The 23,245-nt window shown below is 40.5% G+C and overlaps 5 protein-coding genes across 5 annotated transcripts in view; all 5 read left to right on the forward strand.

Moving 5' to 3' along the window:
* LOC137269841 (interaptin-like) overlaps positions 1 to 1,799 on the forward strand; it is a 34,269-nt gene extending 32,470 nt beyond the window's left edge. Inside the window, exons 26-27 of the mRNA XM_067803682.1 lie at positions 368 to 515; positions 1,219 to 1,799. Of these exons, the coding sequence (XP_067659783.1) occupies positions 368 to 515; positions 1,219 to 1,350 (280 nt within the window). The 3' untranslated portion in view covers positions 1,351 to 1,799. The remainder of the gene's footprint in view (positions 1 to 367; positions 516 to 1,218) is intronic.
* Positions 1,800 to 7,846: 6,047 nt separating this feature from the next.
* LOC137269865 (uncharacterized) lies at positions 7,847 to 8,761 on the forward strand. Its single transcript, XM_067803704.1, has one exon. The coding sequence runs from the start codon at positions 7,847 to 7,849 to the stop codon at positions 8,759 to 8,761; it is 915 nt and encodes a 304-aa protein (XP_067659805.1).
* A 2,683-nt stretch (positions 8,762 to 11,444) lies between these two features.
* Positions 11,445 to 12,359, forward strand: LOC137269866 (uncharacterized). The gene has a single exon (XM_067803705.1). The coding sequence runs from the start codon at positions 11,445 to 11,447 to the stop codon at positions 12,357 to 12,359; it is 915 nt and encodes a 304-aa protein (XP_067659806.1).
* Positions 12,360 to 15,042: 2,683 nt separating this feature from the next.
* Positions 15,043 to 15,957, forward strand: LOC137269867 (uncharacterized). Its single transcript, XM_067803706.1, has one exon. It carries the CDS (start codon positions 15,043 to 15,045, stop codon positions 15,955 to 15,957), a length of 915 nt encoding a protein of 304 aa, XP_067659807.1.
* Positions 15,958 to 20,898: 4,941 nt separating this feature from the next.
* Positions 20,899 to 21,849, forward strand: LOC137269868 (uncharacterized). The gene has a single exon (XM_067803707.1). It carries the CDS (start codon positions 20,899 to 20,901, stop codon positions 21,847 to 21,849), a length of 951 nt encoding a protein of 316 aa, XP_067659808.1.
* The last annotated feature ends 1,396 nt before the right edge of the window (positions 21,850 to 23,245 follow it).

A 23,245-nucleotide genomic window follows, 5' to 3' on the forward strand; every position in this document is an offset into this window, starting at 1 on the left:
TTTTCTCCTATACATAATGTATGGAGATCACTTCTGATGTCCCTGCTGTATGATTCAGCTGATGTATTGCTCACATCAGTAATAGACCCAAACCACTCTCTGACTTACTCATACCAGACCTAATGCGAGGGACTACTTTCAGCTTTCAAGTCTGCCCCTCAAGATTTCCCTCCCCCTCCCCCTCCCCCTCTGGTTTTACATTCTGTACCAAAACCTCGGAGGCATGTTTTCTCCTATACATAATGTGTGGAGGCCATTTCTGATGTCCCTGCTTTATGATACACCTGAAGTATTGCTCACATCAGTGTTGGACCCAAACTGCTCATTGACTAATACGTACCAACCTAACGTGAGGGACTACTTTCAGCTTTCCAGAACACACAGAGGGTGAACAGAAGAGTGCTTCAGTGACAGGGAAACAATCACCACGGTCTGGACGCAAGACGAAAACAGCTGTCTCTGTCAACCAGAAGAAACCTCCAACAGCCCGAGCTAACCCAGCTGCACAGGGCAAGGTCTGTACTATGTGTACAGAAAGCAGCTCTTTCATGCTTCCTTTACATTTTAACTTGATCTATGTTTGGAATTGGGAGGAAAGACAAATATCAACTCTCTGAATGTCTTTGGAATGTTATGTTTACTTGTTTGAGTTTTTTGAAAATTACAGAATTTTGTCTTTTTCTGAATCAATGTTAATAATGACCATTTAGACTTATATATACTGTTGTAAATTTACTAGCAATATAAAGTGATGAAAGTGGCTGTATGTCTACTGCAATATGAGGCTGTTGAGAGCTTATTGTCTTATACTCTAGTGTCTGTTTGTTTGTTGTTTAATGCGGCACTCAGCAATATTTCAGCTGTAACGTGTCTGTAATTCAATGATCAATAGCATGAGCATCTGTCTATACGACTGGGATACACAAACTAGTACATGTTCAAGGTGCTAGTATTTTTTTCCCTCAATCATTGGATATCAATCTCAACTGCACTTTCAGTTGTCAGTCTGAACTCCCTGGGGATCATGCAACTCTTGCCCAGAACTTTCACATAAGATCTTCATGAGTCTATTCTCTTGTGGAGCAAATATGTTTATTTGCAATTTTTTTACTGAGATCTGATTTAGTGCAAGACAGTTCGTGCTTTTGCTTATTTGATTATGTACATGTGTAAAGGCTTGAATGAAAGCTTCCCCTGACATTTGTTTGGTTGTAACAGGTGCTTGATACGTCTCAGACCAAGTCTGACGCCGGACAGTCTTCCAAGTCTCAGCCGTTGAAGAAAGTAGAAAGGAAGCTGGCTTGCAACAAGCCATCTCAAGCCAAGGGCAAATCTTCAGCATGGAAATAATCTTCGACACCAACAAGATTTTTACTGTAGCAGCCTATTTATTGAATCTGTGATATATGAAACTGTTAGCGTTACGTGTACATATGTTTCAGCAGACGTGAAACCTTCTTTAGGTGTGATTATTTATTTCCCAAAGATTTGTTATTCTATGTGGACAACCTGATGATCAGGTGAATATAGAACCTATGGTAGTGGGGTTTGCCCCGGTGAGCTAATGTTTGGGGTTACCATGACCTTTGTAGCTTAGTATATGCAGCTAGAGTGATTAAATCAGGGTATATGTAGTTACTTAATATCAGTTTCACTGAATACATAACAGGGTCCGTATAAGCCTGGAAAACTCATGGAATATGGGTTTTTTTCTGAAAAGTCATGGAAAATTGAAATAATTGTCACAATCATGTCATAGGTTGAACAATGACAAGACCATCTGAAATTTTAGTTACCTTGGCATGGTGGTTGGATGCTTCAATTTTTTTATAATTTCTGAATCCTGAGCTTGTTGAAAATGGATTTTGCATTTCAGCATTTGTACAAATGACGAATTTGTACAAGTGAAGTTCCTCTAACTGTATGTAGATAGCTATGAATTATGAAAACTACAGCCATGTTTTGACCTCTTACTGACTTTATTGTTGCTATGGATGCCTTTGTCATTATTATCACAATTATCTCAATTTGTTACTTTCCTCAGTTGTTTTCATAACACTGAGAAACAAATTCTGCCCAGACAGACATCAAGATATGTTAGGAGTATATTAGCACAGCATTTTATTTACACTGCCCCTCTAGGCAGCAGTGAACTGATTGGCAAAACTGTTGGACACTGTATTGAACAGGGAATGAAAATACCTGATCACAGCCAACGAGATTTGTTTTAATGTTTGTAAGACATAATTTTGTCAGTTCAGGGATTCTGCGGCCCTCAGTTTAGTAGATATACTCAGAAGTTACGAAGAAGTATTTGCATCATTTTGCTGCAGTCGTTTTTTCTGGGTACTTTAACATGAATATCAAATATTTTCAGGATTTGTGTCGGCCAATGTGCGATATAAAAAATCCAGTCGAGCCAGTAATTCTCCACAATCAGTGGCCCAACTGGCTTGTTAGTTTTCATGGGGGTATTTTGTAAACATATCTCACTCTCTGACATAACAAAATACACTTTTGATTCATGACAGTTTGATTCATGGTCAGCATACTAACAGTTTAAATGAAAAAAGCCATGCCAACAATGTCTTATTTTCATCTATTTTAGTAATCTAATGCTTAGTTTCTACATTCAGATTTCAGGCTGGTGAATTATTTTGTATTCTAGTAACTTTCAGGCACAGCTAGCCTCACTGGCAAGCAAAACTGGAAAATGTTTTGCAAACTGATCAGAGTTATCCCAAACATGATTCAACATAGAGGTGTTCCTGTGTATTGTTATCATGATGTTTGGTTCCTAGTTACATCAAACCAAAAAAAAGTTTTACAAGCACACGTTCTGGCATCTGCGCACATGTACACACTTCTATGTCGGATTAGCAGTAAATCTGTGTAAAGATGCAAGATTTATAGAGGATGCTAAATGACCTTTCATGTAACACCATTTTTATTAGATGATTAAATGATTTGGTATCAAACATGCAAAAATGAGTTCAGTACTAGATCTTTCATGAGATTAACAAAAATGATGTTTCACAGAAACGAGCTTAGTATTCTGTCTATTTCTCTCCAACGGCAATTGATAGAAACTGCCTAGAGTGACAACTCTCAGCTTTCTGGGAGTCAAGCAGGGTCTGATACCTTTGTGACAGAGGTATTAGCATTGTGATGTGTCAGCTGTATACCATTATGATCATTATTATGTCTAGTAGTATCACACTAGTGTAATAATTTTGCTCTGAAATGGGTAGTAAATAATATACTTAGAATAGTCTGATGCCACTGTTTGTGCAGCTGATATCACTTTAATTTGGAGTAGATGTCAACATTTAAACCCCAGCTGATAGCCAGGCAACTGCTTTTATGAAAAGGTGAAGTGTGTGTTTAAAGTACTTGTAATCATTCTCTCTTGACAAGACAAGAAACTTTGTTTTTATACTTGAACGCATGAAATACTTAAGAACATACTAATTTATCTTACCATCATGTAAAATACTTTAATTTCATTGGTCATTAATGCTTTAACAACAGAGAGTCTGTCACAAGCAATAGTATGACATCATGATATGACGCATGCAGCACCATGAGTTCGAAAACCTTTCCATCAGCTGTTTTTGAGTTTAACTATGTGAACATTTATTTCACCAACTTTCACTACTTTATTTAACCTGTTTCATATTTTGAAACGTTTGCACACTCAACTTAAACATAATTAACCATTTTTATAGCAGTTGTATGCTTGTGAAAAAAAGTTCGCCCATTTTAAAAATCCAGCAAGTGGCAGACTCCATTTTGTTTACTTGTCATATAGTCCGTAGCGATATTCCAAATAAAATAAAATGATATTTTGTATGTTTAACATGGCGGTAAGATAAATGCATTGCATGCTTCTCCCTTTGGTAATACAGTCTGATGTACCATCTTTGTAGCAGTGTCAACCCTCACCTGGCTCGGGTGACATGGTACATCACACCGTGTGACCCTTGGGAGAAGCATACAACTTGTAGCATTGCAAATATTTGTATATGTGCACTAACAATACACAAAACTGAAATGAAATGTTCAAAAAGAATCATTTGCATGTTTGCTGTAGATATATCAGATGTAGAACAGTTCATTTATTGGATATGTTTTCTGTGTTAAAAGTTGTATGTATTGTATATAGATAGAGTTGTGTTGATATGACTATGGTGCCTTGGTCATATTGACAGTAGCTGTTCAGTATTACCATTATGGCATCTATTAATGTGTTTCCTTGGATTCCTGAATACCTTATTTTTCTCTCTGTTTATCAAAGTTCATGTAATTTTGTGAAAGTGCATAGAATTGTTGCACTTAAAAACAGATGAACCAGGGCCATGTCTCAAAAAGCTATGGTGGCGCTACAACTGTTGTACCTCTCATACTATAACATAAACTTACAAGTTGTAATGCAATGATAGCTTGTGTAATGGGGCCGTTATCTTCAGTATGGCAATACGTCATAATGAACTGAAAGCAGGCTTTTACTGACATCCAAAGCCAAATAAACACTGGCTTCCTGAATGTGGATGTAATGAAATGGAAACACATATTGTTAATTAGGCTGGAGCATAATACATGCTAGCGTGCATGCTATTTGATTAAACACTGCCAGATTTATAGAGTTTATGTGATAGACATGATCATGTGTGGCGTACCAGTGCTGGGCGTTCCTGTTGATTCAGCTTTGGTGCTACCATCAATCATAACTAGAAGTTGTTCAACCCAACCAAAATATAGTATTTATTTAAAAATTTCATTTTCCTTTTTCATGCAGCATGTTCATTAATTCATGCCACGTGAAACGGTCATAATTAAATGTTTAGCCATATCTGAGTGTGTTTGTCACTTTGTTGTTCTTGATTATCTGTTTGGTGGGATTGTTTGAATAACAGTTTTGACTGTGAAGATATTGCCTAGGGATTGTTATTTCATTTTCCCAGTTCTGTAGTGCTTTCTGAAAAAACAAGTCTGTTGGTGTAACTGTCAATTACTTTATTATTTGTACCACTGCAGGATCACCATTGATGTTACCCGCCTCAACGTGGAATGGGGGACTACGTATTCAACTGCGTCTGTATGTCCATACATTTCAAGTTAATGTGAAACGAAAACTGGAACAGATACCGACTGTCATATTATTGTTTGCTCTAGCACTGACGCAATGGTGACACACCAAGAGTGCGTCCTTTTAGTTCTATGCCTCAACTCGGCAATATTCCAGCTATATGGCGGTGGTCTGTGGAAATCACGTCTGTACCAGACAATCCAGTGATCAACAGCATGAGTATCGATCTGCGCAATTGGGATACGACAACGTGTTAACCAAGTCAGGGAGCCTGAACGCCCCATACCGTTAATCTCTTCTTACGACATGCATAGGTTACTGAAGATTAGTTCTACCCAATGAAATAAAATTAAAACAGTCAATAATTCGATGCTCCCAGACCATTTATTGAAACGTAGTAGTTAATGTGCTTCACACAAAGCTTTTTAACTTGGCTGGCTCTTTGTCTCCCTTTGGAGCGGTGGGGTAGCCAAGTGGTTAAATCATTCGCCTGGCATGCCTGTCATAGTTTTCATTGACCACATGAGTAGAATGTGCGAAGCCCATTTCTGGAGTCCTTCGCTGGATTGCTGGAATATGAATAAAAGTGGCCTAAAACTAAACTCACTCACTCACTGTAGCCCATTATTAAGCAAACACGTTCAAATAATAAGCTACTAAAGCCCATACGGTCTTTCTCTTCAGTTGGCAGTTAAAGAAAGGCACACATGTCCATTATATTCCAAATAATCAGGTTCGTGTATTATGCTGTTAGATTTCCATTTAGCTGACAGAGTAGGTGTATTGGAAGCTCTCAACCTTCCAATAAAGGACCCGACATGGCACGACCTGGACGCTTGAAATAATGATGTGGTCTCAAAGGACTGCCTGTGAAGCGTTCTGTAAACACAATCTGAATCATCCACTGCGAAGTGTTAACACATATTACGTGACCCTACAATGGCGCTTGTGTTGAAATATGCAGGTGACGAAAGTTTCTGCTGAATATGTTGTAGGACAGACTGTGTAACTTCGATAATCATTATATATATCTAAAAATAGTGCCCCGTTATTTTAAACATAGACCCCCACCCACCCTCAACCCCAGCTCCCAGATATTTATCATTTTCAAGAAAAAGACTTTGACCTTCTCCCCAGATAATAATGAGTAAAAGCAATGAATATTTTAAACAAAGAGAAGGTACGTGAATGAACTGAATAAAGTGAAGTATCGCTGAAACAATGTTATATACTTAACAAAAGAGAAAGTTCACATGTAGACATTTGGAAACGAGCAATACAAAGCAGTTAATATGGGCGAATGCCATAATGGCTGGGGGCTTCTTCCATGAAGCAACGTTTACTAAAGTTAACCTTAACTCCTATTCTTTAACATTACAATAAGGTTTTAGAGACTTACGATCACCTTAATGCTTCTGAGAAAAAGGTCCTGGGGCTCCTTTCAGAAAGCAGCCTTAACTAAGATTAACCTTAACTCCCGTTCTTTAACACTGTACTAAGGTTACCTAAGTCTAAGGTAACCTTAGTGCAATGTTAAAGAATGGGAGTTAATGTTGACACATGTCATCGGTTCCCATTTATGCTCATGTTGTTGATCACTGGATTGTCAGGCCCAGACTCGATTATTTACAGACCGCCGCCATATAGCTGGAATATTGCTGAGTGCGGCTTAAAACTAAACTCACTCATCCAGTCTCCCGTGGCGGTTGCAAGTGCCATGAGATGCAACAGACGGACACTTTTCAGAATGAGACCACGTGTGCATCAAGCGGGTGAATCTGATCGCTCAAGGCCGGGATAGTCACGAGTGACGTCATTTGCTGAAAACAATTGGCTACGTCATTGGCGTAAGTGTTTTAACGGTGATAACGTCAACTGGTAACGCAGGGGTCGCGTAACTGCTACGGATCACGTTTTACGCCGCGATAAAGCCAAGGAAAGAGTGCGAGCGTAATAAAGAAATGGAAAAAAAGAGCGAGGCAAGCGATAAACGTCTCGCCCAGACATAGCGGAAGCGTAATGGTTTTGAGAACTTTCTGTCAGAACCTGTGCGTACGTCTTTTCGTAATTCGTGTGAACGTCAATTCAGCGGGACACTAACTGAATCTGGCACCGTGTACTGCTGCTCATGGCCCAGGCCTTCAATTCCAGTACGATATTGCGAGTACAAATACATCAGTTTTTAAACGAAAGTTCCTGCAAAATGCCGATATTAATGTCATGGAGTGGCCATCGAGATCACCTGACCTCAAACCCATCAAACACGTATGGGATACTCTTGGACGAAGTCTTCGTGCCTTGAGATGTCAATCCGCGAATGTTTTATCACTCGACCAAACGTACCTGTGCGCATAATCCTGCTCTAGAGTATGCTTACTGTTTCCATAAACCAGATTTATCACCTAGCAGCACACATGTGCTATATTGGTAAGTTTGTGACACAAACTGCAATGTGACGTTTCTTTTATTTTGATCAGCATTTTATGTCATTTGGTATTCATTGATTTGGAATGTCACGTACATGTGTAATCGGAGTTACGGGTTTGTGTTTTGCTATCTGTCAATGCCTCCGGCAAGCTTTGTATTCACACCATTATTCCACACGCATACTCGAGTTCATCTGCTCATTCTGTCGCGAACAAAACACCACGTCACAGATTAGAGCGCTGATAGTTCATGAAGGCTAGATTGTGAACGCAGACACCGCCGAAACGTCTGTCATGAGATGTGAAGATTGAAAGTATGGAAGTAACGAATATGGAAGATAACAGACAAGCTGCATCTATATCGTTTTTCAAACCGGTCATCAGGCAGCTACGGTGTAATGGTTTCTACCTGGGAAGCGAAGAGTCAAGGTTATTCAAGAGTTTTATGCTGTTCTGGACGGTAGTGCTGAAGTCTTTAACATTGTTCAATGCAATAAGGTACAGTTTCATCTTTGTCGGGAAAGACAAACTGGACGGCAGACTGACCTCTTCTCTGGCTCTGTTTTTTTTCTACTCCTATGGAGCATATACATCGCTGACTTTGGCATTTGTCCTACCCAAACATTTTGGACGATTTCAAGACCTTCTCGAGTCGTATATCAGAGAATATGGCACGCTGCCATATCCAAAAAAGATCAAGCGTAAAGTGAGACTATTTACATTATTGTTCAGTGTGTTGTACGTAAGCTTTATGGCCAGTGCAACTGCCGGTATTAACAATGCGTTCCCATCCCTGAACCGTCACATGGCTCCATTCACTGAATACCAGGGCTCTTTGCCGAAAGTACTATATGTGCTTGTCCTGTCAGTAGTAAGCCTACAGCTCTCCTCGACTCATGTGCTCTTCAACACAGTTTCATTTATTCTTATCATGGAATTCCGGAAAGTGTCCAAAAGCCTGGAAAAAGACATGGGCAACTTTGAACGCATATTTGACCCGTTTTGTCAGAGGCACAAACGCCTGTCGTTGATATCGGATCAAGGGAACGTTATAAACACCCACTTTGCTTTTGCTACATATGTGTTCGGAATACCAATGATCTGTTTTCTTTGCTATGGCATCATCCGAGGATCTTTGCCAAACGACGAGTTGTTGTTTTGTTCAGCAAACCTACTGACCATCACAGCTCTAATGATTGTTGTGACTGTCCTGGGATGTGTTCTCAGCGAAACGGTAAGATTATGACACATATACCGTTCAAAGAAGTAGGGGATATTCCATTTCGCGAGCATGCCAGTAGCCAACGCCAGTGCATATGAGAAAAGTAATATATATCCATGCAGATGAAACATTTCCATAGGGATGGAATATATTGTCACACTTTTCTCTTTATCACCTGTCCCCTCCTTGGCATCTCCATTTGCATTTTTGCAATCTTGTAAATGTAATATCCCCTACTTTATGTGAATGGTTTATAATCATGTAAGGTCTCTTACATGTCCTGCAGCAATAGACCCATGAAGGTTCCAGGTAGACTAGGCCTTCAGCAACCCATGCTCGCCATAAAAGGCGACTCTGCTTGTCGTAAGAGGCGACTAACAAGATCGGGTGGTCAGATTCGCTGACTTGGTTGACACATGTTATCGGTTCCCAAATGAGCAGATCGATGCTCATGCTGTTGCTCATTGGATTGTCTGGTCTAGACTCGATTATTTACAGACCGCCGCCATATAGCTGGAATATTTCTGACTGCGGCGTAAAACTAGACTCACTAGTGTAGCAATATGAAATATTTTGACATTATTGCAATACTGCAAAAAGCAGCGTTGATCACACTCACGCACTCACTCACCCGCTCACAGATAGAGTACAGCTGAAATGCGTCCAAAAGATCCTCAAAAGAATGCGAACAATACTTGGGGAATATACCATGGAATCCCCAGACCGTTGTCAGCCCAAGCCACGAAGATCTTGATACAATTCTGGAGAGTGGGCGTTCCTGGACGCTTGAAATAATGATGTGGTCTCAAAGGACTGCCTGTGAAGCGTTCTGTAAACACAATCTGAATCATCCACTGCGAAGTGTTAACACATATTACGTGACCCTACAATGGCGCTTGTGTTGAAATATGCAGGTGACGAAAGTTTCTGCTGAATATGTTGTAGGACAGACTGTGTAACTTCGATAATCATTATATATATCTAAAAATAGTGCCCCGTTATTTTAAACATAGACCCCCACCCACCCTCAACCCCAGCTCCCAGATATTTATCATTTTCAAGAAAAAGACTTTGACCTTCTCCCCAGATAATAATGAGTAAAAGCAATGAATATTTTAAACAAAGAGAAGGTACGTGAATGAACTGAATAAAGTGAAGTATCGCTGAAACAATGTTATATACTTAACAAAAGAGAAAGTTCACATGTAGACATTTGGAAACGAGCAATACAAAGCAGTTAATATGGGCGAATGCCATAATGGCTGGGGGCTTCTTCCATGAAGCAACGTTTACTAAAGTTAACCTTAACTCCTATTCTTTAACATTACAATAAGGTTTTAGAGACTTACGATCACCTTAATGCTTCTGAGAAAAAGGTCCTGGGGCTCCTTTCAGAAAGCAGCCTTAACTAAGATTAACCTTAACTCCCGTTCTTTAACACTGTACTAAGGTTACCTAAGTCTAAGGTAACCTTAGTGCAATGTTAAAGAATGGGAGTTAATGTTGACACATGTCATCGGTTCCCATTTATGCTCATGTTGTTGATCACTGGATTGTCAGGCCCAGACTCGATTATTTACAGACCGCCGCCATATAGCTGGAATATTGCTGAGTGCGGCTTAAAACTAAACTCACTCATCCAGTCTCCCGTGGCGGTTGCAAGTGCCATGAGATGCAACAGACGGACACTTTTCAGAATGAGACCACGTGTGCATCAAGCGGGTGAATCTGATCGCTCAAGGCCGGGATAGTCACGAGTGACGTCATTTGCTGAAAACAATTGGCTACGTCATTGGCGTAAGTGTTTTAACGGTGATAACGTCAACTGGTAACGCAGGGGTCGCGTAACTGCTACGGATCACGTTTTACGCCGCGATAAAGCCAAGGAAAGAGTGCGAGCGTAATAAAGAAATGGAAAAAAAGAGCGAGGCAAGCGATAAACGTCTCGCCCAGACATAGCGGAAGCGTAATGGTTTTGAGAACTTTCTGTCAGAACCTGTGCGTACGTCTTTTCGTAATTCGTGTGAACGTCAATTCAGCGGGACACTAACTGAATCTGGCACCGTGTACTGCTGCTCATGGCCCAGGCCTTCAATTCCAGTACGATATTGCGAGTACAAATACATCAGTTTTTAAACGAAAGTTCCTGCAAAATGCCGATATTAATGTCATGGAGTGGCCATCGAGATCACCTGACCTCAAACCCATCAAACACGTATGGGATACTCTTGGACGAAGTCTTCGTGCCTTGAGATGTCAATCCGCGAATGTTTTATCACTCGACCAAACGTACCTGTGCGCATAATCCTGCTCTAGAGTATGCTTACTGTTTCCATAAACCAGATTTATCACCTAGCAGCACACATGTGCTATATTGGTAAGTTTGTGACACAAACTGCAATGTGACGTTTCTTTTATTTTGATCAGCATTTTATGTCATTTGGTATTCATTGATTTGGAATGTCACGTACATGTGTAATCGGAGTTACGGGTTTGTGTTTTGCTATCTGTCAATGCCTCCGGCAAGCTTTGTATTCACACCATTATTCCACACGCATACTCGAGTTCATCTGCTCATTCTGTCGCGAACAAAACACCACGTCACAGATTAGAGCGCTGATAGTTCATGAAGGCTAGATTGTGAACGCAGACACCGCCGAAACGTCTGTCATGAGATGTGAAGATTGAAAGTATGGAAGTAACGAATATGGAAGATAACAGACAAGCTGCATCTATATCGTTTTTCAAACCGGTCATCAGGCAGCTACGGTGTAATGGTTTCTACCTGGGAAGCGAAGAGTCAAGGTTATTCAAGAGTTTTATGCTGTTCTGGACGGTAGTGCTGAAGTCTTTAACATTGTTCAATGCAATAAGGTACAGTTTCATCTTTGTCGGGAAAGACAAACTGGACGGCAGACTGACCTCTTCTCTGGCTCTGTTTTTTTTCTACTCCTATGGAGCATATACATCGCTGACTTTGGCATTTGTCCTACCCAAACATTTTGGACGATTTCAAGACCTTCTCGAGTCGTATATCAGAGAATATGGCACGCTGCCATATCCAAAAAAGATCAAGCGTAAAGTGAGACTATTTACATTATTGTTCAGTGTGTTGTACGTAAGCTTTATGGCCAGTGCAACTGCCGGTGTTAACAATGCGTTCCCATCCCTGAACCGTCACATGGCTCCATTCACTGAATACCAGGGCTCTTTGCCGAAAGTACTATATGTGCTTGTCCTGTCAGTAGTAAGCCTACAGCTCTCCTCGACTCATGTGCTCTTCAACACAGTTTCATTTATTCTTATCATGGAATTCCGGAAAGTGTCCAAAAGCCTGGAAAAAGACATGGGCAACTTTGAACGCATATTTGACCCGTTTTGTCAGAGGCACAAACGCCTGTCGTTGATATCGGATCAAGGGAACGTTATAAACACCCACTTTGCTTTTGCTACATATGTGTTCGGAATACCAATGATCTGTTTTCTTTGCTATGGCATCATCCGAGGATCTTTGCCAAACGACGAGTTGTTGTTTTGTTCAGCAAACCTACTGACCATCACAGCTCTAATGATTGTTGTGACTGTCCTGGGATGTGTTCTCAGCGAAACGGTAAGATTATGACACATATACCGTTCAAAGAAGTAGGGGATATTCCATTTCGCGAGCATGCCAGTAGCCAACGCCAGTGCATATGAGAAAAGTAATATATATCCATGCAGATGAAACATTTCCATAGGGATGGAATATATTGTCACACTTTTCTCTTTATCACCTGTCCCCTCCTTGGCATCTCCATTTGCATTTTTGCAATCTTGTAAATGTAATATCCCCTACTTTATGTGAATGGTTTATAATCATGTAAGGTCTCTTACATGTCCTGCAGCAATAGACCCATGAAGGTTCCAGGTAGACTAGGCCTTCAGCAACCCATGCTCGCCATAAAAGGCGACTCTGCTTGTCGTAAGAGGCGACTAACAAGATCGGGTGGTCAGATTCGCTGACTTGGTTGACACATGTTATCGGTTCCCAAATGAGCAGATCGATGCTCATGCTGTTGCTCATTGGATTGTCTGGTCTAGACTCGATTATTTACAGACCGCCGCCATATAGCTGGAATATTTCTGACTGCGGCGTAAAACTAGACTCACTAGTGTAGCAATATGAAATATTTTGACATTATTGCAATACTGCAAAAAGCAGCGTTGATCACACTCACGCACTCACTCACCCGCTCACAGATAGAGTACAGCTGAAATGCGTCCAAAAGATCCTCAAAAGAATGCGAACAATACTTGGGGAATATACCATGGAATCCCCAGACCGTTGTCAGCCCAAGCCACGAAGATCTTGATACAATTCTGGAGAGTGGGCGTTCCTGGACGCTTGAAATAATGATGTGGTCTCAAAGGACTGCCTGTGAAGCGTTCTGTAAACACAATCTGAATCATCCACTGCGAAGTGTTAACACATATTACGTGACCCTACAATGGCGCTTGTGTTGAAATATGCAGGTGACGAAAGTTTCTGCTGAATATGTTGTAGGACAGACTGTGTAACTTCGATAATCATTATATATATCTAAAAATAGTGCCCCGTTATTTTAAACATAGACCCCCACCCACCCTCAACCCCAGCTCCCAGATATTTATCATTTTCAAGAAAAAGACTTTGACCTTCTCCCCAGATAATAATGAGTAAAAGCAATGAATATTTTAAACAAAGAGAAGGTACGTGAATGAACTGAATAAAGTGAAGTATCGCTGAAACAATGTTATATACTTAACAAAAGAGAAAGTTCACATGTAGACATTTGGAAACGAGCAATACAAAGCAGTTAATATGGGCGAATGCCATAATGGCTGGGGGCTTCTTCCATGAAGCAACGTTTACTAAAGTTAACCTTAACTCCTATTCTTTAACATTACAATAAGGTTTTAGAGACTTACGATCACCTTAATGCTTCTGAGAAAAAGGTCCTGGGGCTCCTTTCAGAAAGCAGCCTTAACTAAGATTAACCTTAACTCCCGTTCTTTAACACTGTACTAAGGTTACCTAAGTCTAAGGTAACCTTAGTGCAATGTTAAAGAATGGGAGTTAATGTTGACACATGTCATCGGTTCCCATTTATGCTCATGTTGTTGATCACTGGATTGTCAGGCCCAGACTCGATTATTTACAGACCGCCGCCATATAGCTGGAATATTGCTGAGTGCGGCTTAAAACTAAACTCACTCATCCAGTCTCCCGTGGCGGTTGCAAGTGCCATGAGATGCAACAGACGGACACTTTTCAGAATGAGACCACGTGTGCATCAAGCGGGTGAATCTGATCGCTCAAGGCCGGGATAGTCACGAGTGACGTCATTTGCTGAAAACAATTGGCTACGTCATTGGCGTAAGTGTTTTAACGGTGATAACGTCAACTGGTAACGCAGGGGTCGCGTAACTGCTACGGATCACGTTTTACGCCGCGATAAAGCCAAGGAAAGAGTGCGAGCGTAATAAAGAAATGGAAAAAAAGAGCGAGGCAAGCGATAAACGTCTCGCCCAGACATAGCGGAAGCGTAATGGTTTTGAGAACTTTCTGTCAGAACCTGTGCGTACGTCTTTTCGTAATTCGTGTGAACGTCAATTCAGCGGGACACTAACTGAATCTGGCACCGTGTACTGCTGCTCATGGCCCAGGCCTTCAATTCCAGTACGATATTGCGAGTACAAATACATCAGTTTTTAAACGAAAGTTCCTGCAAAATGCCGATATTAATGTCATGGAGTGGCCATCGAGATCACCTGACCTCAAACCCATCAAACACGTATGGGATACTCTTGGACGAAGTCTTCGTGCCTTGAGATGTCAATCCGCGAATGTTTTATCACTCGACCAAACGTACCTGTGCGCATAATCCTGCTCTAGAGTATGCTTACTGTTTCCATAAACCAGATTTATCACCTAGCAGCACACATGTGCTATATTGGTAAGTTTGTGACACAAACTGCAATGTGACGTTTCTTTTATTTTGATCAGCATTTTATGTCATTTGGTATTCATTGATTTGGAATGTCACGTACATGTGTAATCGGAGTTACGGGTTTGTGTTTTGCTATCTGTCAATGCCTCCGGCAAGCTTTGTATTCACACCATTATTCCACACGCATACTCGAGTTCATCTGCTCATTCTGTCGCGAACAAAACACCACGTCACAGATTAGAGCGCTGATAGTTCATGAAGGCTAGATTGTGAACGCAGACACCGCCGAAACGTCTGTCATGAGATGTGAAGATTGAAAGTATGGAAGTAACGAATATGGAAGATAACAGACAAGCTGCATCTATATCGTTTTTCAAACCGGTCATCAGGCAGCTACGGTGTAATGGTTTCTACCTGGGAAGCGAAGAGTCAAGGTTATTCAAGAGTTTTATGCTGTTCTGGACGGTAGTGCTGAAGTCTTTAACATTGTTCAATGCAATAAGGTACAGTTTCATCTTTGTCGGGAAAGACAAACTGGACGGCAGACTGACCTCTTCTCTGGCTCTGTTTTTTTTCTACTCCTATGGAGCATATACATCGCTGACTTTGGCATTTGTCCTACCCAAACATTTTGGACGATTTCAAGACCTTCTCGAGTCGTATATCAGAGAATATGGCACGCTGCCATATCCAAAAAAGATCAAGCGTAAAGTGAGACTATTTACATTATTGTTCAGTGTGTTGTACGTAAGCTTTATGGCCAGTGCAACTGCCGGTGTTAACAATGCGTTCCCATCCCTGAACCGTCACATGGCTCCATTCACTGAATACCAGGGCTCTTTGCCGAAAGTACTATATGTGCTTGTCCTGTCAGTAGTAAGCCTACAGCTCTCCTCGACTCATGTGCTCTTCAACACAGTTTCATTTATTCTTATCATGGAATTCCGGAAAGTGTCCAAAAGCCTGGAAAAAGACATGGGCAACTTTGAACGCATATTTGACCCGTTTTGTCAGAGGCACAAACGCCTGTCGTTGATATCGGATCAAGGGAACGTTATAAACACCCACTTTGCTTTTGCTACATATGTGTTCGGAATACCAATGATCTGTTTTCTTTGCTATGGCATCATCCGAGGATCTTTGCCAAACGACGAGTTGTTGTTTTGTTCAGCAAACCTACTGACCATCACAGCTCTAATGATTGTTGTGACTGTCCTGGGATGTGTTCTCAGCGAAACGGTAAGATTATGACACATATACCGTTCAAAGAAGTAGGGGATATTCCATTTCGCGAGCATGCCAGTAGCCAACGCCAGTGCATATGAGAAAAGTAATATATATCCATGCAGATGAAACATTTCCATAGGGATGGAATATATTGTCACACTTTTCTCTTTATCACCTGTCCCCTCCTTGGCATCTCCATTTGCATTTTTGCAATCTTGTAAATGTAATATCCCCTACTTTATGTGAATGGTTTATAATCATGTAAGGTCTCTTACATGTCCTGCAGCAATAGACCCATGAAGGTTCCAGGTAGACTAGGCCTTCAGCAACCCATGCTCGCCATAAAAGGCGACTCTGCTTGTCGTAAGAGGCGACTAACAAGATCGGGTGGTCAGATTCGCTGACTTGGTTGACACATGTTATCGGTTCCCAAATGAGCAGATCGATGCTCATGCTGTTGCTCATTGGATTGTCTGGTCTAGACTCGATTATTTACAGACCGCCGCCATATAGCTGGAATATTTCTGACTGCGGCGTAAAACTAGACTCACTAGTGTAGCAATATGAAATATTTTGACATTATTGCAATACTGCAAAAAGCAGCGTTGATCACACTCACGCACTCACTCACCCGCTCACAGATAGAGTACAGCTGAAATGCGTCCAAAAGATCCTCAAAAGAATGCGAACAATACTTGGGGAATATACCATGGAATCCCCAGACCGTTGTCAGCCCAAGCCACGAAGATCTTGATACAATTCTGGAGAGTGGGCGTTCCTTGCACGAAGCAGCCTTTACTATGATTAAACTAAGCCCCCATTCTTTAACATTACGCTAAGGTTAGCTTAGTGACGATCACCCTTGTGCTTTGTAAAAGGAGTCCCAGTTCTAAACAGCAGCTAATTTTGGCTTTCTCTGGAGTAGACAATATTTAGTTGTATCACTGTCATTCGTAAATGAATGTTTGTCTGGCAAAGGCTGTCCGTTTAATATGAAACAACCACGTTCAACATTCAACCAATAGCAGTTGGAGTTCAGCGGGTCGGTAGCAAGTACACCGTGGTGCCGAAATTTGTGGTGGATGGTGATCCTGTGCATAGAGCTCAGGTCACATCTCAGTTGAAATTAAATAACGGTGAGTGCGGACAGTCCTTGGATAGGTGAGGGGGCTAGGCAACTTTACTCTTGTGGACTTCTAGGACTTCAGTCCTGCCCCACAACGAATCACTTGTGATCCACGTGGTCTCACCTTAGGCAAGTGAGTTTGTTCAAAATTGCCTCTGTTCACCCAGCAGACAATGGGTATCCGGTGAAATAGATGGTGGTCTTCTAGCCCCTCACAGGTAGCCTGGGCTAACCGGGGTAACAGTGTGTTATCGCTTTGAGCATGCACGACTGTGTGGAAAAGGCGCTGTATAAATGGCCATTATTATTACCTCTCACGTATCGAACTTACGCTTTCTCCCTTCATGTATATTCGTCATTTTTGGTCTCTTTTCACCTTAGATAACTCGAAGTATTTATGAAGGCTACATTCAGCGTTGACATGTTAAATGTGCTTCTATACAACCCCGAGAAACGACACTGACTAACCCACATGTAAACCCGTCGAGCACCTGAACTGAGGGTGTAGTCCACCGTTAAGTTTTTGCGTTATAGTTTATTCATAACACATATAAGTAGATTAACGTCAGGACCCGCGAAGATCCGGGTTAGAACTGATCTTCAGCAACCCATGCTTGAAGTAAGAGACAGCTAACGGGATCAGGTGGTCGTTGACCTGGTTGACACGTCATTGTATCCCATTTACGTAGGTCGATGTTCATGCTGTTGTCACTGGATTGTCTGGTCCAGACTCGATTATATACAGACTTAAGTGGGATATTGCTGAGTGCTTCGTTAAACAACAATCTGTCATTCAGGCTAATGTCAGCTTCGGCAGGTTACACAAACCCGTACTTTTATTATGTGTACACTGAGCATACCTAAAACTTGACACTCGGAATATTCCGGACAAGGGTTTTTAAAATCAGGTGTAAGACAGTGGAATGACTGTATGCTGAGTTTTGACTTAAGGTCGACTCTTTGCTCAAATTAGAGAAAACACATTTTACAGAATGAACTGAAATCGGCATAAAAGTCAATAATAGTTGGCAAATTGAGTTTGGTGGATAGAGATTACTTAAATGGCTTGTGCTTTTATTTTGCAAAAATGCAGTTAAATTCAGCTGTTTCAAATTGTGAAGCTCAGTTTTAGATTTGAGTAAAAACTTAAGTTTGTGTTGAGAAATCGGACCCGGAACTTCCAACGTTACAGGGGTGTTTGTAGTCCGCTCTATGACAAAACTGACACAGTGAATAATGTTCAAATAGACCCTGAAGTCAGAGTCTCCGTCAACTACAAAACACTTTCCCATGTTTCCCTGACAACTAGATCAATCGCCGGTACACTTTAATACAAAGTTCACGAACCTCACTAATTGAGCACTTTGTTGAAACAAACTATGGCTCACCCGGACAGTGTTATGAAGACACTAACCCCAGTCAACCAAATCCCATTTGGGATTTGACTATCACATGACATATACCAATATATCAGTCAGGACTTTGAACAACACCCTATGGCATACCTTTGGTTACACTCCATAAACATTCATTAGACAGAATCGGTTTATCCGAAATGTATGTACATCCCACGGCATATTCTACAAAGTCCTTAGTTTTAAAAGCTAAACAAATCCTAACAGATCAATTTACTAAAAAATGGCAAGAAGATAAACGTTCCAGCTCTGAGGGATTCTATTATCAATACTTAAAAAAAACACTGTCCTTTGAAAAATATCTTTTATCTGTGAAATCGTTTAAATAACGCATCATCATGACGCATGTTTATTTTTATGTACATTTGTTAATATTGTATATTCATTGCTCTTGTACCACCAATGTTGGATTTATGAGAATAAAGAAGCTGAAGTTGAGAGACCAATTTTGACAGAATCGGACTAAAAGCGAGGACATCACCTATACGACTGTTCGAGATCAGCTTGGTCGACATTTAAGTCCAAGTCAGCCAGGCACCGTTATTGCAGGCCTAAAATTATAACATTGATTAAGATAGAACTTAAAGTGTGAGGACATGTTCTTGGTTAGAAAGGGGGTCGTATTATAGGCATAAAAGTATGATATATATTTACACAAGTGATATGAAGTCCAGATCATTAATATTGGCAATGACGGTGTCATGAGAAGCAAATGATGACAGTATTTAATAAGTTAATAAGTTATGACCTGATGAATAGTATCATCGGTAGCAGGGCGAGAAATGGTCAGAGATGGGGAGGTCAAGTTGCTACAGTTTGGAAACCAGGCATAGAGGCCATTTTAGGTCTGCACCGAGTGAGTGTAGGTCGCTAGAGTTTGGAGGAGCAAGACGAGAGGTGATAAATAGCGATAGGTAGAGGGAATCAGTTTGGTTGTCAAGATGGACTACCCGGGGATCTTGGTACCAGTTCTTAGAATTGAACACATCATATATGGTAATGGGTAGAAAGGATCTGGGATTCTTGGAATTCACCTCACAGTCTTGTGAATATGGAAATGGGGATATGATGGGGGATGAAGGGGTACCGAAGGTACCGTGGGGAATGGGTTATTGACCAATGAAAAAAACAGGTGCTGGTGCGGGCCTCGTGGTACCAAGGCGTGAGACAGGAGTGGGGGAACGAGCATTATTGGAAGAGCAGGGTGATATACCGAATGATATGATCATGTTTTATAGCGGCGTTTTGTCTGGGCCTGTCTGGACTCTCATTATACTATGAGGTGCCTTGTTCACAGGCTTTTGGTATCTTTCACCCCCGCATTCGGCGAACAGTGACTGTTATGTCTCAGAGGACTTTGTTAATTCTGAAATTATATTTTAGTTTGTTTACAACAGCCATTGGCACTATAAGTTCGATTCTAACAACAGTGACTTTATATGGAAACTTTGCACAATGCAACAATGAATTGATAGACAGACAGACAGACAGACAGATAGACAGATAGACAGACAGACAGATAGACAGACAGACAGACAGACAGACAGACAGACAGACAGATAGACAATAACCGATAACAGATTTCAATCACATTGCTGAAAGTAGAATGAGTAAAATGCGCCAGCAGTCAGTATTACATAGAGAGACTTCATGAGTATGCCTTGAGTCCATGAATATACCTTGAGTTCATGAATATGCCTTGCACCATGCTGCATATTTTGCCGTTTCTCTGGCTTGTTTCAAAGCATGTGCAATTGATAGGCTAAATATTTTCTCTACTTTGCCTAGTGGAGGCCTGTGGAGGCCTGTAGTGCCACGTTTTAACTGAATTAATCTCTGCAACTCACTGAAATGGGATGAACAGCCAGATTTGATTGCTGCTGTATTTCCTTATGGTGAATAACCCCCTCAGCCATCGTCATATATTTTCATTTCACTCCAAGCGTCCCAATGTCATTATCTCCTCTCTGAATTGTTTGTACTGTCAATTAATTAAAAGTAATGCTGATTGCCCTCCATCCATAACACTGATGTTTCATGATTCTGGTCACTCAATACGCAATTACAACGACGGTCTAGTGTGGTTGCAAATCACATATGGGCTTTAGGGTTCGTGGCAGATCAATACTGAGAGCAATATTACTCTGACTAATGCGTGCGAGAAATGTGTTTATGGATACGTATTAACACGACATAAAGGATAACAAACTGTGTCAAACTGATGGTGTTACAACACCAAGACTAAATGTAAATACATTTGTTTTAAGAATAGTAAAGTGGGTTGCTAATTTAATTTGCTGCAAGTGCAGTACTTGGTGACAGCATTTATATAGTCTGGGAACAGTATCTACATTGTGTCGGAACCAGGCGTGTACACTCCCTGCAGCTATTAGAAAGCTACAGTGGATTTGAGAACAATTCATTATGAAACTTACAAAGGTGGAAGACATTGAACACTTTGACGTGAACTCGTTCTTCAGACCAGTCAAGCAACTTTTACATTTACACGGATTTTACCTTGGAGACGAGAAAAGTAAATCTTCCAAATGTGCATATATATTTCTTGGAGTTATCTGTAAGAGTCTTGTCGTGTTCAATGTTATCAGATATTGCTCTATATTCCTTGTGGAGACGAAACTAGATGGGAACTTGATGTCATCACTTGCGGTATTGGCATTCTACGTATATGTTGCATATTTATCACTGGTTCTGACATTTGTGATTCCGAAACGTTTCAGAAGATTTCAAAAACTATCTGAGGCATACGTATCGGATTATCTTGCCTCTCCATATTTGATCACACTGAAGCATAAAGTGCGTACATTTGCTATTGTTTTCAACCTAGCGTCTTTGAGTTTCATGATCAGTACAACGATTGGCCTTAGCAATGTTTTTCCAACACTGGAGCGTCATATGACCCCATTCAATGGCTATCAAGGGGCAACGAAAATCGGCTTAATGGTATTATATGTCGGCATACTTATTGTTGTGAGCTCACAGATGGTTTCGGCTCTCGTTTTGTTCAACACAATCACGATATGTCTGATCAAGGAATTCCGAACTCTGTCCAAGAACCTTGAAAGTGACATGGACCAATTTGAAAGCATCTTTCCTCAGTTTTGTCAGAGGCACAAACGTCTGTCGTTGATATCGGACGAAGGGAACGCTGTAAACACTCACCTTGCCTTTGCTACCTATGTGTTCGGGATACCGATCATCTGTTTTCTTCTCTTTGGACTTATCCGAGGATCGTTGCCATACGATGAGTTGTTGTTTTGTTCTGGGAACCTCTTCAGTGTCACAGCTCTGATGGTCCTGGTGACTGTTCTGGGGTTTGTTCTCAACGATGCGGTAAGACGATTGATATGCTTTTAATGTGGATATGATGCTTAGTTAAGTGCGATCTCCATTTTTTAATGAACCACTTCTGTTCAAATACAATTTGGCAATTACGTGGACAGAGCTGACACTGGAGCCCACTTTGTATGATTGAAATTAAATAAATGCGAATTAGGAACGTCTTTGATCAACTGAATTACATAAATTCTTAGTTACGTCATTAAATCTGACATTGGAGTCCTCTCTGTAAATATACTGTAATACTGAAATTAGGAACGGATTAATGTTTAGGAACTCCTAATGTTTGAAAAAAGTCCGATTTGCAACATTTCTGATTTGCTTTAACGATTGTCCATAAACAAATGTACTGCTACGTGGCAGAGAAAGAGAACCTATAACCTTACATTTGGCTCCTTCATGAATAACATCTTCTTTATGATATGACGCAGCGTACGCAAACTAACACTGCTGTAGGGGAGTGTGGTCAGTTAGCCTGTGAAGGTGCCATGTTTTAACACAGGTTTCCTTTACTGATCATTCACTGACAATATCAAACATTGCAAATAAAGAGGTGTTCCTACATAGTTTATATTTAATCCATAGAAAATAAAAATAGATACCGTGAGTGGTTCATGGTTGCTGTGTTTACTGTCTTGTAAAGTCATTTACTGTATGTAGGTCACAGGCCCGTGTACAACATATATACATATTTTACATAAATATACACATGCATATAATAGCAAAGTTTGAATTTATAATCCACGGATATAATAGCACAATACGTGGTGAACATATACAAAATATACATCGTAATGAAAGGGCAAGTATTTGATTCTCTTGGTTCGTATGCATGGAAAAAAATATGTACGTAGTTTTCTCAGACGTGTTTCGTTATAAGTTGTTAATAGGAATTTCATTCTCAATTTGTGATAGGTTAAGTTTTTGGTTTTTGACAATATACAGATTGTAGATATTTTATCTGAGAGCATTATATACATTTCATTTGATATACATACCTATCTTCATTATACTTTAGTGTTACCAATGCACATCTAAAATTAATCAATATTTTTCTGTTGAGTTTTCTGTTGACAATACATGAGCATTTGAGAAATCAGAACCATGTGAAAAAGTAATATTCCTTATATATGAACTATCTGTAATATTTCCAGAGTTATAGTACATTTGCATCTGCAGTCATACGAAGGATGTTAACCATATTCTAAGGTTTCACACATTGCATTCATAAACAGAGGGTACCTTCCACACTCACCTTAAACAACAGCGGTTGGAGTTTGTGTTTTGTGAATGTTTTCTATGTGGTCAAATCGACCTTTTCCAAATATGTATTCCATATTTGCATCCTACATTTGCAAATATTTAAAGTAAATTTAGTTTAACCTGCTTATCAAATACTAGTATTAGAAAACCC

Source organism: Haliotis asinina, unplaced genomic scaffold, assembly GCF_037392515.1.
Source record: "Haliotis asinina isolate JCU_RB_2024 unplaced genomic scaffold, JCU_Hal_asi_v2 scaffold_17, whole genome shotgun sequence".
NCBI lineage: Eukaryota > Metazoa > Mollusca > Gastropoda > Lepetellida > Haliotidae > Haliotis > Haliotis asinina.